Raw genomic sequence first — 26,913 nt, forward strand, 5'->3', positions numbered from 1 at the left:
TCAGTAGCCATGTTTGGATGAAACACACAATCCCCCCACCTTACTCCTGAGTTACTGTCACACGAGGCAAGCTCAGTATTCCCACCGCTGACGACGACTTCTTCTTCGGCCTATTTCTACCCAGTGATGACCACAGGCCTTTAGTCCTGCAGTAAAACTTAAGAGGATAATAGTTTCGCACCGGCTTTAATTAAACGCTAATCAAAATGAAGGCCCATGGTTAGGCTGTGGCCTACATTTTGTACATCTTACAGTGTAATGACATACAGCTACTTTAGAGTCCATGAGGGGCTTCCTTCATTCAAACGTCAAATACACCCAACTGTATCCGCATCGGGCCAGGCAGCGATCAGAGGTACTAGTGGCTTTACTCCAAGAGCTCAAGGTCACAAGTTCATATAGGGTTCAGATAAGGGTCAGGTCACCGCTGTGGTCCCCTTCGTGTCCCTCTACCTAATTCTATGAGTTAAAAGCGGAGCGGCTGGAGGGGACTTTATCCAGACTAATGGACTCTTTAGGGTTGTGTTTACCAGTCATAAACACAGGCAATGGGGTCACGCCGCCATGTCTTAGTGCATTCTGAACACTGAGAGCAACATCACTCTTTCAGGTCCCCATAAAACCACACCAACGTCTGTCCCTGTCCACTTGTCCACTTAGCATGCGTCACAGCACTCATATATAAAAGACTATAAGTACAACAACATAAAGTACAAGACGTATGGTTGTTTTAGTAAGAACACATATCAAAGAAATGTAAATAAGTTCACCCTCCAATGTCTAAAATGGTTTACATACTATACAATTCCAATTTACCTATCTTCATTAGCTCAAGACCGTTATGCACCACCATGATTTCATATTGTAGCTGTTCTGTCTCTGAATACTTGACCTGAAATCTAATAGAGAAACAGTAGATAGAAAGTGTACTCTATGCACAAGGTGTTGTTGGAGGAGCGTGGCACTGGTTGCATACCGACACACAGCTGGTTGTTATTGAGCAGACCAGCGTGTAGGCTACACGGTGAATGAGAAGGACTGTGTGTGAAGTGTGTGTTTGCAGATGAGGCGTTCTCGTTAGATGAGGTGCGGGCACTCGGTTTGTTTATTTCAAAGAGGAGACGCAAAGCGAATTATGCGCTGTATGGCAATATCAACGTGGCACGTGAGCAGCAGTCTTTCCTTAGTCATTAAGACACATTAACAGTGATTTCAGGAGGCTGACGTACGCGGCCATCTCCTTTCCAGCTCAAATGGGAACGGATACAATGACATTACTGCCTCCTCGAGACATCCACAGCAGAGAAATATGTTGTGTGAAGAGAAAAAAAAAATATCATAGCGGAAACAGGATTGTTTTTTCTTCATCAGCAGATAACAGCATTGCAGCATGACAAACTTGAAACTCTGCTTTTTGCCCTGGGCCAAGTTAATTGCATTAATTTTCTCTGACAATTTCACAAAAAAAGTCAAGACAGAGAGGGGGAAAAAAAGGAACGACACTGAGTGTGTGTTTGTTACAGAAGTGCCCCTGTCATTTTTCAGCAATGATGAAATTAGTACAAAGTGTTCTCTCTGGATATAATCAATCATTACTTTCACGCGGTGCCACCGAATACAGCTGAAACCATATTTCCCCCCACTTGAGGACAAATGCTTCTTGATTGTGTGGCACACTTGTCTATAAATATATCTCAGTGCAGCTCCCTGCAGTATTAGGTTAGAATTTTTTCAGAGTAAACATCTGTTTCTGAGACAGACAAACTGCTGTGCCTCTTGACCGGAAAAGAGCAACGCCTGTTAAGATAGAGCAGAGCTGTGGTGCCTGTAGCAAAGTGTTACCACTGGACTGGGACACATGTAGAACTACTAGTGAACATTGACAATGTGTCAGTTTCGATGACCCCCATCTATAAAATCAAAATCCTATGCAAAGATTAGGTCTAATGTTTCAAATAGTGTATGCCAGATTCAAAATGTTTTCTGTCTCGGAGTCTTAAATTAATACTGTCACGTCCTGACCAGTGAAAAGGGTCATTTGCCATAGTAGAATGGTCAGGGCGTGGCAGGGGGGTTGTTTTGTGTGTTTTGGGGTTTTTTGGTTCTAGGGGAATTTGTTCTAGTTTTCTATTTCTATGTTTCGTTTTCCATGTTTGGCCGAGTATGGTTTCCAATCAGAGGCAGGTGTCTTTCGTTGTCTCTGATTGGAAGCCATACTTAGGCAGCCTGTTTTCCTTTGGGTTTTGTGGGTGGTTATTTTCCGTTTAGTTATTGTACCTGACGGAACTGTTGGTCGTTTGTTATTTTGTAAAGTGTCTCTCATTAAAGTATCAAGAATGAGCACTATTCACGCTGCACCTTGGTCTGTTCAATACGACGCCTGTGACAAATACAAAATAAAATGTACAGTACTCATATTGGTACTCATAAGAAAAGCAGACAGTAGGCTACTGTGTTCAGTGTTTTAAAACAACAAAGCCCCCGTCAGCTTTATCATGGCTTTCCCGGGTCCTTTAAGATGGTGATGGAGCCATTGGTGGAACATGGTGCCCTGCTGTGATTTGTAAGGGTATTTTGACTCTCATTTCCCCAAGCCACGAATGCGGTCGGTCGCTGGGCCTTGTCTCTAGTGCATACTGTCCAGGCCTACCAGAGGAAAATCTCTTCCCAATCCCATTACAGCCATTTCCCATTTGGAATGATGGGACAAGCCACAACAGAAATCAAATATTTATCATGTTGTATTAACCCCCACCCACCCCCATATACACACTAACACCCCCATCGCTCCATGTGTTGGCTAGTTTCTGCACTGAATTAATTATCCTATTAGGCCGTAGCTCAGGTGTTTTGTTGTTTGGCTGGGTTTACACACACACACACACACACACACACAACGTTAAAAGCACATATACACACACACACACACACACGACTGCATGTGGCTTTTGATATTACCACCAAAAGTGAATCTGTCGTAGATCGGTCTGCTCTACTGAACTGTGGTTGTGTGACACACTACATGTTAACATTGTCCGGCTAAATAGTGTGTTTTAACCTCTACTCACATGTCCATGAGTCAACAGACTACATAAACTCGGCAAAAAAAGAAACGTCCTCTCACTGTCAACTGCGTTTATTTTCTGCAAACTTAACATGTGTAAATATTTGTATGAACATAAGATTCAACAACTGAGACATAAACTGAACAAGGCATCTGCAAGTTCCCAGACATTTCTGGGGGGAATGGCCCTAGCCCTCACCCGCCGATCCAACAGGTCCCAGACGTGCTCCATGGGATTGAGATCCGGGCTCTTCGATGGCCATGGCAGAACACTGACATTCGTGTCTTGCAGGAAATCATGCACAGAGCGAGCAGTATGGCTGGTGGCATTGTCATGCTGGAGGGTCATCTCAGGATGAGCCTGCAGGAAGGGTACCACATGAGGGAGGAGGATGTCTTCCCTGTAACGCACAGCGTTGAGATTGTCATTGTAGGCAACAAGCTCAGTCCGATGATGCTGTGACACACCGCCCCAGGCCATGACGGACCCGCCACCTCCAAATCGATCCCGCTCCAGAGTACAGGCCTTAGCGTAACGCTCATTCCTTTGAAGATAAACGTCAATCCGACCATCACCCCTGGTGAGACAAAACCGCGACTCGTCAGGGAAGAGCACTTTTTGCCAGTCCTGTCTGGTCCAGCGACGGTTGGTTTGTGCCCATAAGCGACATTGTTGCCGATGATGTCTGGTGAGGACCTGCCTTACAACAGGCCTACAAGCCCTCAGTCCAGCCTCTCTCAGTCTATTGCGGACAGTCTGAGCACTGATGGAGGGATTGTGCATTCCTGGTGTAGCTCGGGCAATTGTTGTTGCCATCCTGTACCTGTCCCGCAGGTGTGATGTTCGGATGTACCGATCCTGTGCAGGTGTTGTTACACGTGGTCTGCCACTGTGAGGACAATCAGCTGTCCGTCCTGTCTCCCTGTAGCACTGTCTTAGGCGTCTCACAGTACGGACATTGCAATTTATTGCCCTGGCCACATCTGCAGTCCTCATGCCTCCTTGCATCTTTCTTTTGGTGTTTTTCAGAGTCAGTAGAAAGGCCTCTTTAGTGTTCTAAGTTTTCAGAACTGTGACCTTAATTGCTACCATCTGTAAGCTGTTAGTGTCTTAACGACCGTTCCACAGGTGCATGTTCATTAATTGTTTATAGTTCATTGAACAATCATGGGAAACAGACCCTTTACAATGAAGATCTGTGAAGTTATTTGGATTTTTACAATTTATCTTTGAAAGACAGGGTCCTGAAAAAGGGACGTTTCTTTTTTTAGTTTATTTCAGTACATGAGATTAAACACCATGTTGGGATGAGCCAGGAAGTAACACAATTGTTGTTTCTCATACAGTATCTACATCTTCTTTTCACTACCTTCCCAGAACACAGTGTGTGTGTAGAGAACAGACTGTTTGTCGCAGAACAAAGCTACGTGTCTCCCTCTCTCCCTAGGCCTGTCCCCCTGTTCAGACACTTCCCCAAAGCTAACACAAACTACAAGGGGGAAAGTTTGGATTCTCTACTTCTTAAATGCATCTGAATTTCTATTGGATTTCTCAGAGGGAAGACATTTGTCCTCCTCTGGAGCTGTTGTCTGTGGTGAAGAGTGGGGAAAGAGGTGCACGGTATGGATGTTTGGATGTACACACACTCCTCAGGAATTGCTCGGTTTTATTTTAAATGACCAACCAAAAGATTTATATTTTCCTAATACAGTGACATACTGAGATAGTGTGGATGTTACCAGATAGGGAGGACTTACCATCCTCTGCCGTTCCATGTTCTTATCATTGCAATACATACCAGGAAACACCCCATACTAATAATCAATGAAACAGTGCTTATGTGAGATCCCAACAGTTTTGGCACAAAGTTTTCATGGAGGCAGGTCAAACTAATGTCCTTGTAGACAAAACAGATGCTGAATTGTCCAATTATCTCACACAAAGGAATGTAAGTTGATTCCTAATGTTCCAGAAATAAATCTGATGTTGGGTAGTTGAGTGTTAGGCCCAGTACATGCAGACTGGTGATAATGGTGCTGGGTGATGCAGTTTAACCTCTGGAATCTTCCACTGTGTCCCAATCCCTTCCTTTTAAAAGGGCAAAGGAAATTAGCAGCGATGAAAAACAGTGATTGAAAAATAAAATTTATCTCCTGCTGTTGAGCACAAAATAAAGGCGCATCGTTGGGGTGTCTGCTGACCATAATCAGTGAGATGTTAAAGGCAGATTTATAGAGGTAAATATTTTGACTCCTTGACTTCAGAGATAATTCCAGCTTTACGGGCTGGTATTTCCACACGTTATTTCCTTACATTAGGTGAATACGGCACTTAAAACTCCACAATTTCATTATTTGCACCAGTCCAATAAACAAACTTTATAGCAACCATAAATCAGTCAAACAAAAAACACACAGAAAGCTGTTAATCTTACATATTCTATCATAAACCGCAATCTATAAAAGAATATGTGTTATATGAAAATGTGCTCAGCTGAATACCTTAAGTAAATGTAATACAGCTTTCTAACATTGTGTATAAATCTTGGTTGCTGCATGTTGTTAATTTGATACATTAGGCAATAATTTGCTATAAATAAATGTTTATTAGCTGGCCGATCCTTTCCCGAGTGCTAATGATATCAATTTAGGAAGATCCTTAGGAAGATTTCAATTAGCACAACTTTCCACAGCCGCACACTACTTAGTTGGTCAAACAAAACGAATCTATTTGCTGCACCATAATCTTTACATTGGCTTTCCTCTCTTTCCTCTTCTTCTGTAAGCATCCAAAAATACTGCTAGACAGCAGCAGGGAGAGAGAATAGCCTACTGTTTCTTTAGAGGCGTTTTAGTTGCTGACGGAATAGGTAGGTATTTCCTAAAGTAATTCTGAAAGTAAAATGCTTAATACATGAACACAATCAGTGTTTCTGATCAATTCCCCTCATATTCCAGGGAAATTTCTCACCTGTTGGCAACTGTCTGTAATTTGCTACTAATCAGTTTAATTCGAACCTACTAAACCGATAAGTTAAACATTAGCCATAGCCACAGACTCTTTCCCTAGTAATCAATGACATATGACAAATGGAAGCTGCAAAGCATGACGTCCACAAATGTGGATAACTACCTGAGGCACAAATCCTGCCATTTATTCACTTATTCATTCATTCACTTAATTTTATTCAACTAGTCATAGATCAATAAGTAATTAATTTCACTGGCTAAAGGAAAATTGTTCTATGGCGACCAATCGAAGGGTAATGTCTTTCTGTTTGAAAACTTCAGATATGAATCAGGGTGAGGTAGATAGGAGGGACATACAATGCATGGTATATGAATATTGCCATATTACTAAACATGCACAAAACATTCAATTGTTTTAAATAGTAGATATAATACACATTTTTGGTGGGTTCTGTGTGTGCATGTATGTATGAGAGCATGTACTGTGAGTGAGTTTCTGCAGTTCAATATTCCTAGTATCTTTGGAAGGTCAAACATTTTAATCTTGAGATAAACCACTGTGTATATCCAGTCATAGACAGACATGAGACTACAATACCTATTCATTCAAACAAACAACACACACAGTGATCCTCATGCCAGCATTATTGTCCCTGTCTCCTTCATGGCCAGGCACTCCTCTCCTCTCATTCTAAATGTGTCTCCATTACAAATAGTGGCAGACTGGGGAATGAGGAGGACCCTTTTAACCGCTCGTAGATAAAGCTCTTATAACCATCCTAGCCATTTCCAATGAGGACCTCTATAATGTAATGTACTCATTAGCATAACACAATAAGAGTGGAGCTTCGGCTATTTTGGCAATCATGGGGTTCCATGGCTCCCTATGTGAAATGGTAACCAATATACCAGCAACAGGGTTAAGAATTGTACCCAGATTGTGTCCGTTGTCATGGATGGGTTATATAATGTCCAAATTGAACATCGCTGTATGAATGGCATTCTTCTGCATACAATCATGGTGCGGTGGTTAAGTAAAATGAAGCAATTACAAATTTATGCAAGCTGTACGCTTCTGCTCATATTCTTGTAAGTATTCATTTTACAGTGAAAGTGTTCTGCAGTGGTATTTTCTCCAAGTAAAACAGTGCTGAGAGATTCGTTAAGGCAACCATGGAATGAGAAATCACAGCGGAGAGGTGGGAAATCGGATCAGAGATCACACATAAGCCAAAGGCTCTCTAGAAAATGATTCCAAAAGCAGCTGCGTGCGAGCCACAGAAATGTTTCTACGGCGAGGATATATTTTAGGGAAAACGAGTGTGAAATATATGAACATGGGCTGACGTTTTGTTTGTTCTCCCCAGCAAAATGGAGGACATAGATCGTCCCTTATTGCCTAAAGACCCACAATGCAATTCTAGCCCTTCGGTGGTCACTTAGGGAGCGTGTTGCAGGAGTCACATGGTCAGATGGATCGCATCAATTTGCCACAAAACAATATAGCCTCTCCTCCCCCCCTTGTTGTCCTCCCGTGCCCCACATATATGATATGTGGGAAGTGAGAACACAGCCAAATAATGTACGGCCGCCCATGGCCGTGCACTCAAATGGTGCTCCGTAAACAGAGGTGATAAATGAATGCGTGTCAAAGGTCACAATGTCCTGATGCTAGCCAGAGTTCCAGTGGTGCAAGGCTTCTAGCACCACTCACTGGTCAGAGTGGGAACAGCAGTTTGGCTACATCAAAGACGAATGCATGTCCTGACTGATGGAGGAATGACAGATGGGGAGAGAGGAACAACAGCTCTCATATAAAAAGTGATGTCAGCACTGATTTGTGTGGTGTGATGGTGATGGTGATGATGCAGGAGTCCTGGTAACACGAATAGGAATTTGAGAAGTAATGTGGAATGTGGTTTGAGTGATAGGATGTTAATGTCAGCGGCGGTGTGACTGAGAGCTGCTCTAGCACGTTGTGGCATCATCAGACAGGGTTTGGATCACACAGTCCTCTGGGGCTTCTCCTCGTCACTCTCAAAAATAAACACTGACAACGATCATACACACTCAGACAGACACACAGGCACGCGCATGCACACACACACACACACACACACACACACACACACACACACACACACACACACACACACACGTTAAAACATAGACAAGCAACCGCACAAAAACAAGCATTTACATAGAAAACACACACACACATAACCATCAAATATGAGCTTTTTGTCTTTGTCTGCACTCAATAAGTTTCACACATATTGACTCATCAACTCATCAACGTTGTTGTCAAAACATATCGCAGTGCTGTACATCTTTCTCTGTATTTCTCTCTAACCATTTCTACCACTCCCTGAGCCCTCCAGGTGAAGAAAAAACTTCTGAAATAATAGCTTAAACTGAGGTATTACTTTAATACTTCCATAGAAATAACCTGATTCCAACATTTTCAAAGGAGCAGGCTCCCTTGCCCGAGGCTACAGCGTGATGTGTGAGCGAAGTGTATGGTTTGTCACTTCAGATTAGAGAGCAGGCTCTGTGTGCCTTTGAATGAGAGGCAGCTGTGGTAATAGGAGGTGTAGATATTAGAGTTAATAAAATCATGTGGAAGAAGATGTATATGCAACTTGACCAAGTACAGCAGCGGCGGGAAAAGGCGTACCAGAGGGGGCTGGTGGGAGGAGCTGTAGGAGGACTGGCATGGAATAAATGGAATTTATCAGACACATCAAACATATGGATCCCACATGTTTGAATCCGATCCATTTATTCCATTATATTGAGCCCATCCTCCTATAGCTCCTCCCACCAGCCTCCTCTGAGGTGTACATTAGCCTGTCCCACTGCAGCACAGGATAGAACGTGACCTCTAATGCCCCCCCCCCCCCTTTCACTGTCAGATTGATATGAATAATAAGCAGCCCATAGCATACCTTTATTTAGTTAATATAAAGGGGTTAGATGGACTGTGTAACTCACACACACACTATTGTTGTGTGGATGGAAAGGGGTTGTTATTGTGGTGGAGCACAGACGGCTGTGTGTGTAAGCTACCAAATTAACAACCAACCAGCAGCTACATGTAGGTAAACATCATGCGTGGACAGTAAATCTTGGTGGGTATTGGTTAGGTCTGACTTGCTGGAGTCAAATCTTGACTCCAGCAAACCTATGTAGCCATAGGTTTAGACGACAGTAAACCTACTGTAGCAACTCACCACCACACTAAACCAAGGAAGCCCTCAAATAATACCATTTTGGCTCTACAAACAAAGTCATACAGTGGACAAATCACCACCATAAACAGTGTATGATAAAAGCCTGGACATGTAATTAAAACAATAAATCCAGCCAAGGCATTACTGGACCAACTCACGTCCTCTCTCCTCAGCCCTGTATGAACGCCTCTCTCTAGTGACCACCAGCACTATGCTCAGCCCAGTACACGCCGAGACACTACATCACTGGATTGGCTGGACCCTGAGACTAGGCCTTCGTCTGCAGCATGCAAAACCCCACACACTCAGATGGTTTCATCCATATTTTATCAGAAGCTCAAGGGAAATAGATATACACTGAATGAACACCACATCAGGTAATCCCGACGTGACCATGCTATCCAATCCCTGGACAGCAGGGCCACGCATTTTTACCAGGGTTGGGGTCAATACCATTTCAATTCCAGTCAAATCAGGAAGTACACTGAAATTCCAATTCCTATTCTCTTCAATGCTTTCCAATGAAAAACATTTGGAATTGAATTAGGTTTACTTTCTGAATTGACTGGAAATGTAATTGAATTGACCCCAACCCTGATTATTACATAGACGAAAACCTAAACGTCCCTTGTTTGTCAAGAATGTTGAATACAAGGTTTTCGTCTAAGTCATAATGTGTGGCCCTGCTGTCCAGGGATCGGATAGCAGGGTCACATCAGGACTACACATCAGGGCACACAGACCCATGTGACATAGTTCACTCACCCTATGGATGGCTCATTGCTGCAGTGGTTCCACTGCGCTATTCAAAAACTCACCCAACAGCATGGTGACCCAGCCCTTGACCAGCAACTTCGGGTGTCCACAGTCCTTCTCCACAGCCACTCTGTTTATTGATAGTATTGCAGTTAATAACAAATCCATTTAATGTTTCCCTCTTATTTCCTCATTTTAAAATCGAGATGATTTTTGTCTCATATTTGAAATGGAATAATGTTTATCATATAGCATGTTCTGGTATCACATCGATATGGGATTGGCCTATTTTTTCATGTGCAAATATATATGTGACAGTGGTGTACATGTGTAGCTAGCTCTCGAGAACCCAAAGGGGGTATACCCAGCCCTTGAGTTCTCAATTGAACGTACGGGCCACAGCTGGATCAATGAACTGCAATCCCGATGCATTGTTTTAACATTTAGAAACTGCATTAATCCTCAGCTAGCAATACAGTTTTGGAAACCTTTGGAACTTAACTTTTATATAAGCTTGAAAGAATCTTTCAGAAACAACATATACACTTACTGAGCGCAGTTTAGCAAAGGTACCTGGCTGTATTCACAAAACGCCTCGGCTATGACACCCTCTCACCTTGCCTACTAAATCAGACTTTGATACAGATTCTTGGTACACAGTCTTAAACGAAGCACTGCAAAATTGTGGACATTTTCCTTACAAGCCAGAATGTTTAAAAAAAATTATATTTAAACTTCGTCTTGCGCACGTGCCTTCAGTCATAAGCAAACACATCTTGATTGCCACACACATAGACCTGTGTTTTAACCCTTCTGCTTCGTTGAAAAAAAAGTATGTCATTGTGGTATGAGTCAGATTGACCCACACAGTTTAAACACACTTAAAGAATCAAGTAAAAACAGCCCAAACTTCATTTTGTCTCATCAGACTTTTCAGAAAGAAGAAATACAAGAACATTTGATTTCAAAAACTCTATATTTAAGAACTATTTGTTGAACATATTTCCTTTCTCACAAACAAGCGTTTTCTGTTTGGAGCTCATTTTTGCATGTCTGTGTCAGAGATCTGCTGCTCTCACACTGAGAAGGAAAGCTCCTTTTCAGCCAAACATAATTATAAAAGTGCAACCAGAACCAGTCAAAACGAAATACATCAAAGCCACGTGTTTATTTTGGACCTGTGCAAATATCTATACACAGGAAAGCTTCCGGGTTAAAATGACCCACAACATCATGTTTGTATACAAAATCTACACAGACATTCCACAACACATCAGTATGTCCACATTTTGAAGTTAGGTTCATGACCCTAAATGAGGAAAAGTAATTTAATGTCATGGAGAAAAAGAGAGGTTAACTAGTATTTTAGACAACTCTAAAGTAGAAATATCCACTTTCCTGTGGATATTTTGTAAAAAATGTTGACCAGCTGAAGGACCAAGACCACAGACAATCGGCAGAGTAAGTTCAAATATAATTGTATTCAACATTTGTGACAGACAAGGAACGTTTAGGTTTTTTGTAAATGTGCATGGTGTTGCCTACACAATTGAAGGCATTGCCACGTTTAATGACTACCTCTCACCTTGCCCTCGCATTTCCATTGGACCATTCCATTCCACATTTCCGGTTGAATCACGTGATTCTCCTAAACTGGGTAGTGTATTTTTTAAATAAATAAATATGAAAGTTATTAAATATGAAAGTTATTAAATATGAAAGTTAAGTTCCAAATGTTGCCAAAACTGTATTGTGTGCGAGGCGTAGTAGACCATTTGCGTTTCGACAGAGCATTTGGGCAGGGTCGGAGCATCTGGCCATTCCCCTCAGTCCAATAATGGATCAATGGAATTGGAGTCATGAGTAAGGATAACTTTGCATGGAAAGCCGTTTTAACATTACATTAATTTCATTTTTTATATCAATTACATTTTTTGTTTCAATAATTGAGTTTTGAAATGTTTATCGATAATAGATTTTATTTTAATGAATAATTCAAATATTTTGTATCAAAATAGTTTGGTATGAAATGTCAAATTATTGATATTGAAAATTACATTTTTGAGAAAAAAATATGCAATTATTGATATTGATAATTAAGCTTTTTATATCAATAATTGTCGAATGACGGATATATTAGCATATATTTAGCATTATTAAGACTGAAAACAAATCAGCTTCAAGAGCCTTAAGTGTCAATTAAGTATTTAAATTATTATAAGGAAGTGGCGGGCCGCCATGTTGCTCACCTGTGACTTCCTGTCAGTGGGAGAACCTGTCAGGAGCATGCAAATATGATCCCGCCCTCATGAAAGTCATTATGGTATAGTTGTTTATATAAAAAAATCGAATTATTTATATAGATAATTTAATTTGATATAAAACTGTGTAGCCTACCTTTACAAGTATGAATTGAAGACATTCAGCAGGTCTTGGAGGACAGTGAAAATTGATAATTGTTAAAAGTAAAATCAAGACGTTTGCGTTTCGGCCCTAGGATTTCAGTCATCTTCCTCTTTTTTGTGTGTTTCGTGGCGGTGTGTAAACAATGTCAAGGTGGTCAAGTTATACAGAGAGATTCATGAAGGAGGTTTTTATATATTTTAATGGCCTACCCAAAGTCGGTCCTGGGTGCACGTTTTTGTTTTTGCCATAGCACTACACAGCTGATTAAAATATTCAACGCTTGACGTGCACCAAGGGCGGCCCACAAGACCGACTTTAGGAAACCCTAGGTTAAGGACCAATCACCAATCACAATTGGAATACAAACAAAACATTATGCGATTGGTAAATTAATTGGTAAATCTGACCTATTGGCATGCACGCAATTGAACAAGCTTTTCAATATCATTTAAAATGCAGCAGATGGCAGCATTTTATCATGCTAACACCTTTGAGCGCCATACAATTACAGATTTACACAAACTAGTGGGATGAGTGGTGAATAGAAGTTGAAGGGCAAGTTTTAGATGTAAAATATATTTGGGAGAGAAATGAAGGTCACTATGCACGACATAGCACATTGAACATAAAGTCCTCAGTGACAGAGCTGCACCTGCGCTTTACCTCCATTTGATATGCGTTTACATGTTGTGCTTAATTGCATTATACTAAGTCATATTACTTGTGAATTTACACATATTACACACTCAAACAATTCTGTCAGCAACTGTTCAGTGGATTTGTTTTTTGGGGGGTGGGGTCTCTGGTTCCACCCGATGGTTCTGTCTCAAAATACGGATTCCATGTTGGCCACCTGACCGGTTCGGTTTGAGTCACGTGATCCGTTCTCCATCCTCGCCATTTTGCAGTGGGAGAGACAGAGGCCACTTTTTTACTGCTAAAGGATAAAGCACAGGGTTTTTTATTTTTATGGTTTGAGGCCGAAGATCATTCAGAATTGCCGGATCAGTAAGTACTTAGCTAACCGACACATAAAAGTCGCATGACCCGTTGCCATTTATTAAACGGGAAGCCAATTAAATTGCTAGATGTCTTTTACAGTGTGTGTGAGAGACTCGTGTGCTAGCTTAGCTTCAAGTGGTTGGCTTGTTGTCATGTACAGTGCATGTCCTGTCCCTTTTTCCAGATAAAGAATGTATACCTCTAGCGTTGGACTCCCATGTTATCGACACACCTACGCGATTATTGTGGCTATGTTACCCGGCATTTAGCCATCTATAAGGTTTTCCAGATCATTATTTTGCTTTCGTCAACCATCCACGCATCGGTGTATGAAATGTTATTTTTAGCCGGTTATGTCAGGGCAGTCCCCCTAGTCATGCACACATATCGATATCCCTGTTCAACTAGTTAGCTAGCTACTAAGCCAAAGTGGTCAGCTAACAAATTGGCTACCAAACCCTAGCTAAAACCTTAACATTATTTGAAAGTCTTCGATTTGAACAATCACTTAATATACAGTAGTTTGTGGATTGTGCAAACGGGTGGGTATAATTTGTGGAACATTCCGACAGGAATCTGTTCCAGAAACGTCGTGAAGTTGAACTAGTTGACGATTAGGCATCAACTCACCACGTAGCTTATTCTTAATGTTTGTCCATGGGCTTCCAGAGTGAGGACAGACATTTTCTGGAATAAACGTAGTGAGTGAAAAAACGTATTTAAATGGCCCACTCCATACCCGGTATCATATTCTGCCGCTATACAGTTTTGTATGTGTTGTTTGTTGACAACCTTGTTATTTACGAAGTTTTAGAAAGTTCAGGGATATTTAGGCGTAGGCTATAACTTAAAAGCAGAACCCAAAGAGAAGGGAACCTGATTGTGGTCAGAAAGGGGAAAGTGTGGTACCAATTGCAGACTTAATGTGCTTAACCACAGGAAATTCTTCCTCTAATGTGGCACTGGTAAATAATCATTCATCCTTGTTAAAATATCATTGATCTGCTTGACTGAATTACCACAGTGTTTTCTATCAAAACATGATTATTGGATTAAGGAATAGTAAAACTAAATTAGGACTTTGATTGGGACTTTCAAAGTTTAGTACTGTACTCTGTGTGTACTCTGTGACCCCTGTTATGTTTTGAACTCTTGCCCCAGCTAGGTCATGAACCTAGTAACACAACTGGTTTCTTTCTCAGTGTAGGCCTAAATAGATTTTGTCAACATTTGTTTGTGTGTGTCTAAGATGGAAAGAGAGTAATACGATATATGTAAGAGACATTAAGAGTTTACTAGCCGGGATCATATTCCTGTGCTATGCATGCCAAGCTGATTGTGGTAGTTTAACAGGCTTGTTTTGCTTCCTCCAGGCATGGAGGACAGCAGTGGAGTTGCCATCCTGCTCCCCCTCTCTAGAGGCCAACAGGAGACTATCTTCATCCCTGAAAGGGTGGGAACGCCCCCAGGTACCCTGATGGAGCCTAGGGATGATGACCAGAGGCAGCAGCAGGCCGCAGACTCCCTCATCGAGGTGATCGAGAAGCTCAGCAAGATCGTGGAGAAGCGCCCGCGTCGATGTACCCTGGCTGGGAAGAAGAGAGCCCTCATGTCCTGTGCCTCCATCAGAGTCCCAGAGATCAGGGAGGGCAGTGGTGGGTCTTCCCCCTGCAAGAGAGTCCGGGAGTTGGAGGAAGAGGTGAAAGAGGAGGAGATCAAGCCAGACAACAGTGCCCCCATTGGCAGCGGTAGGACCATCACCTGTTACCAGTGCAGCCTGTGTCGGTTCCTGTCCCCGACCTTGAGCCTACTGAAGGAGCACCTGCGGCAGCACGATGAGCAGCACAGTGACCTTATCCTCATGTGTTCTGAGTGTCGCTTCACCTCCAGCCACCAGGAGGAGCTAGAGGCCCACGTCAGGCTCCACTTTGACGGCAGCAACTCTAACAAGAACCCTGTATCCAGCCAGCAGGCCAGCGAGGGGAATGAGGACTTAGGGTTAGGGATGGGGGGTAGTGTGGAGGAGGCTGTGTTCAAAACCGCCATGGACTATGCTGAGGAGATCCCTGCTAAGAAGAAGTGGTACAGCTATGAGGAGTCTGGGATGTACCGCTGCCTGATCTGCAGCTATGTGTGTGGACAGCAGCGAATGCTAAAGACCCATGCATGGAAGCACGCAGGTCTGGTGGACTGCTCTTACCCGATCTTTGAGGACGAGGCAGTGGCACCATCCAGGCAAGAAGCGCCAGCACCTCCTGTAGTTCCTCCTGCAGAGGAAGCCATAGTGGTCCTCAACCCGGTCCCAGAGAACTCCCAGAACCTCAACAAGATGTCCACCTTCCAGATCGACCTCTGTGCCCCTGTGGCGGAGTGTGGGAATGAGGCCAGGACAGAACCAATCACAGAGGAGAGCCCAGTGGAGAGGCTATCTAAAGACTCTGTCACTGAGGAGCCAGTGTTGGAGGTACAGGTGACCACGGAGGTGGAAGTTGTGCAGGACTGTCATCATATTACAAGCACAACAGACAGCCTCCTGTCGTCAGCCCAGAAGATCATCAGCTGCAGTCCCAACAGTGCCGGCCATGTCAACGTCATAGTGGAGCGACTGCCATGCGCAGAGGAACCCGTGGCCACCCAGCCCCTCCTCCCCAACCCAGAGGTGGGCAGAGACGAGAGCCTGCTGGCTGCAAAGGAGGCGGGCCATGTGGAGAACCAGCCAATGTTTGCTTACAAGGACGAGCAGCAGGAGGTGGTGATTGGCTGGAGCAACAGCGAGAGGCAGCAGACCACCACGGACCCTCCACGTGACGAGAACGCTCCCCCAGCCCGCAGGAGGACCCACTCTGAGTCTCTGAGGCTACACTCCCTGGCTGCTGAAGCCCTGGTGGCCATGCCTATGAGGACCGCGGAGCACATCAGGAGCATCGTGAGCCAATGCTCCCAGAGCCCGGACACGGGCCAGAGGCTCCTGGAGATGGCCACGGTTGCAGCAGCTGCAGCCGACAGAGCCCCTGCAGTGGTAGAGGAGCTGGCAGGCGTGGGGTCAGCACTGGTAGACCTGGAGCTGCAGGGGTCCAGAGAGGACGGGCTGGCCGAGGGCCCCGCCAAGGCTGGCATCAGCCTGTCCCTGCTGACGGTCATAGAGAGGCTGAAGGAGCGCTCGGACCAGAACGCCTCAGACGAGGACATATTGAAGGAGCTCCAGGACAACGCCCAGAGCCAGCACGCTGGGGAGGTCAGCGACTGTGGAGGGGGGGACCCGGGTAACCCTGGTGGGGGTCTGGTGGACTACGTCCCTGGCAGCGAGAGGCCCTACCGCTGTCGCCTTTGTCGCTACAGCAGTGGGAACAAGGGCTACATCAAGCAGCACCTGCGAGTACACCGCCAGAGACAGCCCTACCAGTGTCCCATCTGTGAACACATCGCCCTGGACAGCAAAGATCTAGAGGGCCACATGATCAACCACTGCAAGACCAGGGTGTACCACTGCAAGCAGTGTACTGAGGCCTTCTATTACAAAGTGAGTAGAAGGACTGAAGAGAGCAGAATTAGGACAGACTGTGCGCCTCAATGTCCCTGGGCAGGAATGTATTATTGAAGTGGCTCCTCCTCTAGGAGAGAATATTGCTCTTGAGTTTTTGTTTCTCCATGACCCAAATTACAGTCATTTAAGATGAACTGATTGTTGAAGTGAGAGTTGAGATGGACGTTTGTCTGGTTGGTGCAGTAGAAGAAGTTTAGTTTGATTCAGGGAGCAGAGAACTAGCCTGTTGATTTCATTACTTTCATGAGACACCTCGTCCATTTCTGCAGACGTCATTCTGTGGGTTTTTTCGGACTCCGTAGATATCAGAGATCATTTTTTAGAGAGGGGAGGGTAGCCTGTTTTTCAGCCCCAGAAGATATCGTAATTTTTAAAAAAATTTTTACTGTTGGTTTTATTACTGACCCTTTCCACAGAGTCAGCTGAGGAACCACATTAGAGACCAGCACGGTTTGGGCGACACCAACGCAACACTAACCCCTGTCACTGAAACCACGGCGACCATGGAGGAATCTGAAAAGATGACAAATGACGGTGAGGAATTTGTCAAATGTATTTTTCAATGGATAGAAGTGGCGGGCGCTCGACCAACGTGAGTCGAGGTGCAACCCCCAAAAAATGTTTTATTCATTCAAAAGTTAAAAGGGCAACGCTCGCTCGCCATTAAAAATGCATTTTATTTAGGCGACTATTAAAAGCTTGATGTTTCAGCCTTCATCAATGGCCTTCATCAGAACCGTCAAGCCTTTAATAAAAAATCTTGAATAAAATCATGTTTTTAATGGTGAGCGTTGCGCCAAGTGTGTTTTTCAACTTGACCAAACACGATCTGTCTTTTTACTCTAAATCAAAGACTGTTTCTCACTTAGTATCCTCTCCACTACCCGTTTTGATCGTTTAATCTTATTGGCACCTCATCCTTTGTCCACAATATTTAATGAGTGTACTTTTTTCCCCTTCTCTCCAGATTCCATCAGTTCGCAGAAGGTGTACAAATGTGACGTGTGTGATTACAGCAGCTCCACGTACGTTGGCGTTCGGAACCACCGGAGGATCCATAACTCTGACAAGCCTTACAGGTTGGTGCTGGGTCTCTACTGTCTGTGTGTTGTTATAATGTCAATAGGATTCATCGTGATTGCAATCTGGATTCCTTTGGACTTGACATTCAAGTAAATTTGCCAGTGGCACACCAGGCCAGTGCCAACTAAAAGCTACTGGCCTGAATTGGGGGGGGGGGGGGGATACTGGCCTGGGTCAAGATCTCACAGGATAGTGGATGATGCTTGCATAATTCCAATATCAGGTGATTTTTATCTTTCATTTGTGGCAAGCTAGCCTATAATAATCCACCCTCCATACACAAATAATACAATTCTAACTTCCAAACAATATCATGTTCACATTGAACAATAATTTTTTTCCATGAAAACAATCAATCTCAAAAAGGTTGTTATTGTTAGCCATTCTGAACAGTCAGCAGTCTACAGTTGTAGGGCCCTGTAAAATCAGTTTCATATTCAGGTTTTCACTCTCAAGATCACACTTTTTGAAAATAGAAAAAACAAGAACAATTGGATGTTCCATTTTCAACAATGATTAAACCAGGTCTGGTAAATATTTTGGGGAGGTTGTAGTTGCCCTTTTATTCAATTGTGCATCTAGCAAGAGACCATTGTTTGCCTAGTGGTATTTCTGTACTGTACAATGTAGGCCTCCAGTGTAGCCTGCACGTGATGGCAGAGTTTGCAAAACCAATGCCCTCCGACTGATACTAATCATGATGATATCATTCTGCCAGGTAGGCCTACTTTGCAGTCACCATTTTAATTGGGAAGGTTTGTTTTCTTCTCCTTACTCAAACAGCCCATGATGACTGGATTCAACCAAGACTTCAAACCTTGTTAGCATACCCATTGCTGCCTAAGTTAGCAGTCGCAGGTAGATATAAGTAGAAACATCTTACCTACCCACCCTACCGGCGTCGTTCTTCTGTGAGGTGCTCCACGCGACAACCAGTTGAGAGCTGCGTGCTCTTGCTGTCCGACAGATGATACCGCTCTAACTAGATTAGGTTCATTTTAGTTTTCCAGTAATTCACCTCTTTCCATGTTACCGATGACGTAATCCTGTTGCTTCCTCAAATCCATTAACCAAGACACTGCTTCTCAGTGCAAGAGGCGTCACTGCACTACCTGGTTCGAATCCAGGCTGCGTCACATCCGGCTGTGATTGGGAGTCCCATAGGGCGGCGCACAATTGGCCCAGCTTCGTCCGGGGTAGGCTGTTATTGTAAATAAGAATTTGTTCTTAACTGACTTGCCTAGTTAAATTTAAAAAATATAGAATCTAGATGTTATGATACAGATCTCCAGCAGGGGGCAGTGAGTGTTAGGTAAAGATCAACCTTGGCTGCAGTCTACAGCTGGAGTATTTCTCTCAACGCAGCACCCATGTAAGCGGATCGGCCGTGTTCTGTGTACACACACGCTCTCTCGAGGCAGCGTCTGATGTCTGAGTGGGGGGGGATCTTATTCTCTAAGGCCACACGCATCTAGTTTGTTTTCATTTTTCCCCACTATAGACCCTCAATAGAGCCCTTTCATGCGGGGGAGTGCAGTCTTTCTACTCTTGTGCTTTAGTATCCTTGACTCACTTCAAACCACTCCACAGGGAAGCACACGCCTTTTAACTAAGGCCATCTTATCCATTTGAGCCACACAGTGTATCGCATCTCTGAACATTGTGCTGCCAGCTACACTTTCAGCTTAGCCTCGAAACAAAATAGCCGTCAAGACAACACTATGGCCCTCCAGGCTTTTCCTGCTGTACCAGCCAAAACAGAATAGTAAACGGAGCATAAACAGCCAAGCACAACATGAACTGTCAAACAACTAGGCCTGTCCAGAGATATTCCCTCTAACTCTGGCCCACTCTCTGGTACCGTAGGTGCTGCAGCTGTGACTTTGCCACGACCAACATGAACAGCCTGAAGAGCCACATGAGGAGACATCCCCAGGAGCACCAGGCTGTCCAGCTACTGGAGCAGTACAGGTGAGGACCAGGTCAGGGTTCAGATTCTGGAGCAGTACAGGTGAGGACCGGGTCAGGGTTCAGCTTCTGGAGCAGTACAGGTGACGACCGGGTCAGGGTTCAGCTTCTGGAGCAGTACAGGTGACGACCGGGTCAGGGTTCAGCTTCTGGAGCAGTACAGGTGACGACCGGGTCAGGGTTCAGCTTCTGGAGCAGTACAGGTGAGGACCGGGTCAGGGTTCAGCTTCTGGAGCAGTACAGGTGAGGACCGGGTCAGGGTTTAGCTTCTGGAGCAGTACAGGTGAGGACCGGGTCAGGGTTCAGCTTCTGGAGCAGTACAGGTGAGGACCGGGTCAGGGTTCAGCTTCTGGAGCAGTACAGGTGAGGACCGGGTCAGGGTTCAGCTTCTGGAGCAGTACAGGTGAGGACCGGGTCAGGGTTCAGCTTCTGGAGCAGTACAGGTGAGGACCGGGTCAGGGTTCAGCTTCTGGAGCAGTACAGGTGACGACCGGGTCAGGGTTCAGCTTCTGGAGCAGTACAGGTGAGGACCGGGTCAGGGTTCAGCTTCTGGAGCAGTACAGGTGAGGACCGGGTCAGGGTTTAGCTTCTGGAGCAGTACAGGTGAGGACCGGGTCAGGGTTCAGCTTCTGGAGCAGTACAGGTGAGGACCGGGTCAGGGTTCAGCTTCTGGAGCAGTACAGGTGAGGACCGGGTCAGGGTTCAGCTTCTGGAGCAGTACAGGTGAGGACCGGGTCAGGGTTCAGCTTCTGGAGCAGTACAGGTGAGGACCGGGTCAGGGTTCAGCTTCTGGAGCAGTACAGGTGACGACCGGGTCAGGGTTCAGCTTCTGGAGCAGTACAGGTGAGGACCGGGTCAGGGTTCAGCTTCTGGAGCAGTACAGGTGAGGACCGGGTCAGGGTTCAGCTTCTGGAGCAGTACAGGTGAGGACCAGCTCAGGGGTTCGAGGTCAGATAGGGGAGACCTGGGCAGGGGAGTGGGAGAGGTAGAGAAAGTAGGCCTATGTGCTTCGAAAGAGTCTGGGGATGGAGGAAAAAGCTGAAGTGTAAGAAGAACCCATCTCATCGACCATCAGAAAGGACTCATAATGAACTCTCCTTTTAGTGTTGATATGGAGGATGTCTGGGTATATAGTTGGCTGGAGCATGACGTAGAGCAGTACAGATAAGCAGTATCAGAGCATGTGTGCCACTAGGTCTCTCCCTGAGGAGTCTTTAGTGCAGCTGATCCCTTTTGATATGATGGAGTTGAGGGGATTAGTGGACCCCAAGCAGCATATTAAATCAGCTGCTTCTGCTACAGACTTGATCCCTTTCTTTTCTCTCTTCCTCTCCCTCCCTCTTTCCCCCTCTCACGTACTCCTTTTGTTTTTCAGGTGTTCACTGTGTGGCTATGTGTGCAGTCACCCGCCGTCCCTCAAGTCTCACATGTGGAAGCACGCTGGCGATCAGAACTACAACTACGAGCAGGTGAATAAGGCCATCAACGAGGCCATCTCCCAGAGCGTCCGGTGAGTAGGGGGTGATGGGGGTTGGAGTTTTAACGGTCTGCCTTTACCATCTGTAAAGCTTCTAGTCAGACTGAAGCCTATGTTTGGGTCCCAGTGAACCGGGATGTGTAGGGTCACATCTCTGTCTTGATGGTGAGCCTGCTGTCTCTCTCTGGCTGTAGTTCCCCCAGTGCCCCGCAGAAGGTTTCAGCAGCGGGGGAGGCAGTGGCAGAGCAGTCTGGTGTGGTGCAGGGTGGGAAGAAAAAGGAGAGGGTCTTTGTGGACCCAACCCCCCTAGCAGAGGTCCCTGTGGACAGTGTGGTTGGCGGTGGCTCAGGGCCAACAACGGAGCTCATCCAGTGGTCCTCCAGAGAGCAGGCCCCACAGAGCGACACCCCCCAGCACAGCCCCCAAGGGAAGGAGGGGGTCCAGTCCCGGGCCGGCATGGAGTATTGTGTGCTGCTGTTCTGCTGCTGTATCTGTGGCTTTGAGTCTACCAGCAAGGAGAGACTGATGGAGCACATGAAGGAACATGAGGGAGACATCATCAGCATCATCCTGAACAAGGAGCAGCAGCAGGGAGCAGCCCAACCAGCAGAGGGCAGCACAGCACAGTGAGACAGCATTTACCCCCCCACCCCCACCCACCCCTCACCTTACCCCAACAGAGAACCAGGAACCTACCCCCTCACTCACACTGAGTCTGATTTTAACAGGGAAGTACTGTACTGTGCATCTTGTTTTCTGGTTCTTCATTTTATGTACTTAACAGAAGGTTACAAAAAGTGTATCAGTTGGAGCTCAGACATACAGGAAATTGGAGAACTCCAATTTCAAGGCGTTGCAGTAAAATGTCATACCTGAACAAGTTCAGACACATTTAATACCTCAGAAAACAGACATTTCCATATTTTCAAATGGAGCTCAGTCCACTCTGCTCAGCAAACATATTGACCACATGGCAGCTTTTGTATTAAAATACTGTAATATAATTTCATATATTTAATCCTTCACATTTATAGTTTATCTGTGGCACCTGCACTAGGCTATACAGAGATGCCATCTACTTGCATGTTGTGTTCATCATAGCTATATTCAAAATGGGTTAATACAACCTGGTCTCAGAGCATTTCGTATTATTCTGTACATAAACCTGAGACATGCAATATTTTGCAAATTTGTAACGGCTAATGTTACCCACCTAGCTAGAATTTGTAGGATTGCATACGTTTAGCAAATTCATAACATGTTGTACGTTTTGCAAATTCGTAACATATAATACAAATTGTAGTTCTTAACATATCATTATGAAATGGATGATTGACTTCCACAAATGAATACATACCATACGAAATGTAACATATCATACTAATTTGAGTGTCCTGGATTTACGTTTCCGATGTTACGTCTAGTCTATGAGACCAGACTGGTTAATAATATGTATCAATGTAGGCCTATGCATGTTGGTTTCCGTTATGTCGAAGCAAAGGAAAAGCCTTATTTTATTTAATTCACTGTTTGATTCTATTTTGACCTATTGGACCTCTGGTACGTTTATGGTAATGGTGGGTCACTTGGGGGTGGTTTCCTAAATCTGTAGGATAGATAGGCTGGTAACAAGTTGTTGTTTTACCAACATTCACCACGGCGTCAAGGCTTCTTGAGGCAGAAATAAGTTAGGGAGGAATTTCTACAGTATGATCAGTCAATTATGGTGCATATTAGTGGTCATATTAGACCCAGGTGTTATGGTGGCGAGATGGTAAGTGGACAATCATTGAACTTTGATTGCAGCCAACACCCAACAGTGTTTAGCTTAGGCTACTTGTAGTTACTTCAGTGAACGTATTACTGTTCTGATTACGATAATCATTTCTAGATTCATGTTTTAGCTAAATAATTGCCAAGTTGATCACTTGATTATGTTAAGCAGTTTCCAAAGTTTCTCCATATAGGCCTAGCACTTGTAGATAATGGATGGCTGGAGTGATTGTCATCCTAGCCCAGAGCAGTGTGCTAGTATACTAAACCTATTAATGAACCTGCTATTCCTATCTCTGTGTGCTGTATTGACCAATAGCGGAGGGTGACATATGACCAGCTTTTCAAGTGATAGGCCTATAGGCTACTGTAGACTGACATCGAATAGGTGTTTTCCTGTTTGACTACCTCTGCTAAAGTATTTCCAAACTTCACTCACCGTTCCATTTAGTTTCACACTAAACATGCTTGGTATGCAGAGTGGTGACCTGGAAATCATTTCCGTGCCCTTACTGTTTTTACATAGACGGATAGGTGTAGGAAATGATGATCAAATTAAATATCCATAATTCATGGGATTTCTGGATTGCATTTGTGTAGCTCAACATATCAAATAAATGAAATGATTATCTTCCGCACGCTGAAATTCTTATTATAATGGAAGATTATTCTCACGTTAATTTACAATTCAAAGTACTAATGTCAGGAACACCGTGACAGTCTACATTTTAAACCACACTTCATTCCCCCGCCCCAATTGACATAGTTTGCATTTTAATGAGTGGTTCAGTGAATTAAAGCAAGAGACAACCAGGGAGAACCTCATGCTGATCATAGGCCACTTTCTGCTACGTATAATCTATCAGGGTTTATGACAGCGGCTTCGTATGATTCTATTAGTGGACGTACTGTAGTGCAGCTTCTTACTGTATCTTTCTGAGAGCCTAATAATCTACTTACCTTGGCAGACCACACAGTGAGAAAGGGAACTGATTATGGGCCTAAGTGAATTGATTGGTGGTTTTGGGTCAGATGTGCAAATAGTTTTGGATAGATCTGACGTCGTATTTCTTGTGGGAAAGCTTCAGGTTATTTTAAGGTTCATTTTAACCGTGCAGAGTTGGCTAAATTTAATTTGTGAAGCCATTTTTTGAATTTTCTTTCGGGAGGGCTTAGCTTTTGTTTGTTTGTTCAATATTTACATTGTTACATTTAGGAACTTGAAGCTTTAGATCCAGGACTAAATCTGTTCATTTTGTGAGCGTTGAGCGTGAAAAACACATCAGCGTTGCAGTTAACACTGAAACTGGTGCGCCTGGCACCTACTACCAGACGCCGTTCAAAGGCACTTCAATATTTTGTCTTGCCCAATCACCCTCTGAATGGCACACATACACAATCCATGACTAAATTGTGCTAATACATTTGTTCGGTAGTTTATGTCCAGTCTGCTGGCGAAATTGCATACTCAATTAGATATACTACTCTGCTTATTCATCTCTTATACTACTTGTTATTCGTCTATTTGATTTGGAAATGTTCGATTTCAGACGGTGATGCATCCATGTGAGTCTACCACTCTGGCTTTCATTTCAGAAATTAGGCGATGAAATGACGTGAGAACCTGGATGGGAGGGAAAAGTTCTTATAGGATATGTGACATCTGATGTGGATGATTTTGACATGTTTGTTTGACTTAACCAACCCTTATCCCCAGGTCCCTACTCATTCAACTACAGGGTGTGATGGGTAACCCTCAATAGATTGTGCATTTTCAAAGACATTTTAATGTGCTATTTTTGCTCATCCTGTCAACGTTTGTGCCTTTTTTTGATTTAAGTCTCTAAGAGAGTCTCTCTTGTAGTCATTAGCTAGCTGTTTGTTATAGGCTGTGTCTGCCCGTGGGTGCTGTTGTGCCCATTCCCATCTGTTCAGAATGATATTCCAAGGAGGTCATGGGTGTTATTCAGTCAAAGCTGAATAGCCTCTGTAACGCCACGCCTTGCTCTGGTTGGAGCAACGTTATTTCCACATTTCAATAAAATGACATTGAACCAACGTGGAATAGATGTTGAATTGACGTCAGTGCCCAGTGGAATGGGTCTGTACATAATTAGTTGAAATACTGTAGTATTGCAAACTGACATTTTTTTTTATAATCTATTTTTTAAATATATTGTAAAGAAAAAAAACACTAAGTCCATGTTTTTTTTGATGTTGAAATAAATACATTTGCTAAAATGTTGAAAAATGGGTGGGCTTTTTAATTGGCTATAATGTATTTGCGGGGAGTGTTTTTTTTATTTTTTTTTTTTATTTTTTTTTTTTACTACACTGAGCTGCATGCATTTCAAACCAAAGGAGAGAAGGTGATATCTCTCACTTTTACACTGTTAACGCTGCTCAGTGCTTAACTTGTTTCAAGTTCAGTGTGTATTTGCTCCGTAGGCCCCAGAACGATGCTTGCTATCTATTTATTTTGTGCATCATAGACCGTATAATGTCAGAACTTTGCCAATGTATTTTTGTAATAAATACTTTGTGGATGAACTGTTGTTGTTTTTCTATTGAACAAGTGTATAGGTCATTCCATATGAATTTTGTTAATCACTTTCTGACTGCACCCCTTTTGATTTGAACGAAACCTTCCATACGTGTTCGCCCATAGTAGAAGTGGTCAGAAAGGGACGTGTTGGACCTGAATACCAAAACATTCAGGAGTTAAAGGTCCTAAGAGTTGAACATTTTGCATAGCCCCACTCTACCATGAGACAGTCATGTGTTCATTACTGAAAAATATAAACGGTTGAGTTTGATATCATTTGAAAGTTTACAAACAAGGTTGTCAAACAATTTTATTTATTGAAAAAGTTTTTAGTAAAATTGTCATATTTTAACCTTTACGCATTTTTTATTAATTGTTACTAAACTTCAAAAAATGTGTGTTCATATGCACAGTGTACAAAATATTAGGAACACCATAATATTAAGTTGCACCACTTTTTGTCCTCAGAACACCCTCAATTTGTCAGGGCATGGACTCTACGAAGTGTCAATAGAGTTCCACAGGGATGCTGGCACATGTTGACTCCCAATGCTTCCCACAGTTGTCAAATTGGCTGGATGTCCTTTGGAAACCTTAGCCTTATGAGCTCAGTTCAACTGTCCTACCCCATCAGAACCCAAAATATAAGCTTGTTTAACTCCATCCTTTTTTAAACAATGTAATTGTAAACAAACACGGTTGAAACTATACTTTTGACACAATGGAATGTCAGTCTCTGCAAATCAAATTTTATTTGTCACAAACACATGGTTAGCAGATGTTAATGCGAGTGTAGCGAAATGCTTGTGCTTCTAGTTCCGACCATGCAGTAATATCCAACGAGTAATCTAATCTAACAATTTCACAACAATTACCTTATACACACAAGTGTAAAGGAATGAGTAAGAATATGTACATAAAAAAATATATGAATGAGTGATGGTATAGAACGGCATAGGGAAGATGCAGTAGATGGTATAGAGTACAGTATATACATATGAGATGAGTAATATAGGATATGTAAACATATAAAAGTGGCATTGTTGAAAGTGGCTAGTGATACATTACATCAAGATGGCAAGATGCAGTAGA

The 26,913-nt window shown here is 43.6% G+C and overlaps 1 protein-coding gene across 1 annotated transcript; it reads left to right on the forward strand.

Annotated features, from left to right (window-relative positions):
* Positions 1-13,302: 13,302 nt before the first annotated feature.
* Positions 13,303-25,826, forward strand: LOC106562038 (zinc finger protein 507). The gene is made up of 7 exons (XM_014126563.3): positions 13,303-13,437; positions 14,805-16,951; positions 17,392-17,509; positions 17,943-18,054; positions 19,925-20,029; positions 21,402-21,536; positions 21,698-25,826. Exons 2-7 carry the CDS (start codon positions 14,807-14,809, stop codon positions 22,131-22,133), a joined length of 3,051 nt encoding a protein of 1,016 aa, XP_013982038.3. The 5' UTR covers positions 13,303-13,437; positions 14,805-14,806; the 3' UTR covers positions 22,134-25,826.
* The last annotated feature ends 1,087 nt before the right edge of the window (positions 25,827-26,913 follow it).

This window comes from Salmo salar, chromosome 11 (assembly GCF_965601325.2).
Source record: "Salmo salar chromosome 11, fSalSal1, whole genome shotgun sequence".
Classification (NCBI taxonomy): domain Eukaryota; kingdom Metazoa; phylum Chordata; class Actinopteri; order Salmoniformes; family Salmonidae; genus Salmo; species Salmo salar.

What these genes read in the sequence shown, in the direction of transcription:
- LOC106562038 (XM_014126563.3), top strand. Translation starts at nt 14,807, where the DNA reads ATGGAGGACAGCAGTGGAGTTGCCATCCTGCTCCCCCTCTCTAGAGGC. An exon ending in CTGAGGCCTTCTATTACAAA is followed by an intron (nt 16,952 to 17,391) that starts GTGAGTAGAAGG and finishes CCCTTTCCACAG; the next exon opens with AGTCAGCTGAGGAACCACAT. An exon ending in CAGCTACTGGAGCAGTACAG is followed by an intron (nt 20,030 to 21,401) that starts GTGAGGACCAGG and finishes TTTGTTTTTCAG; the next exon opens with GTGTTCACTGTGTGGCTATG.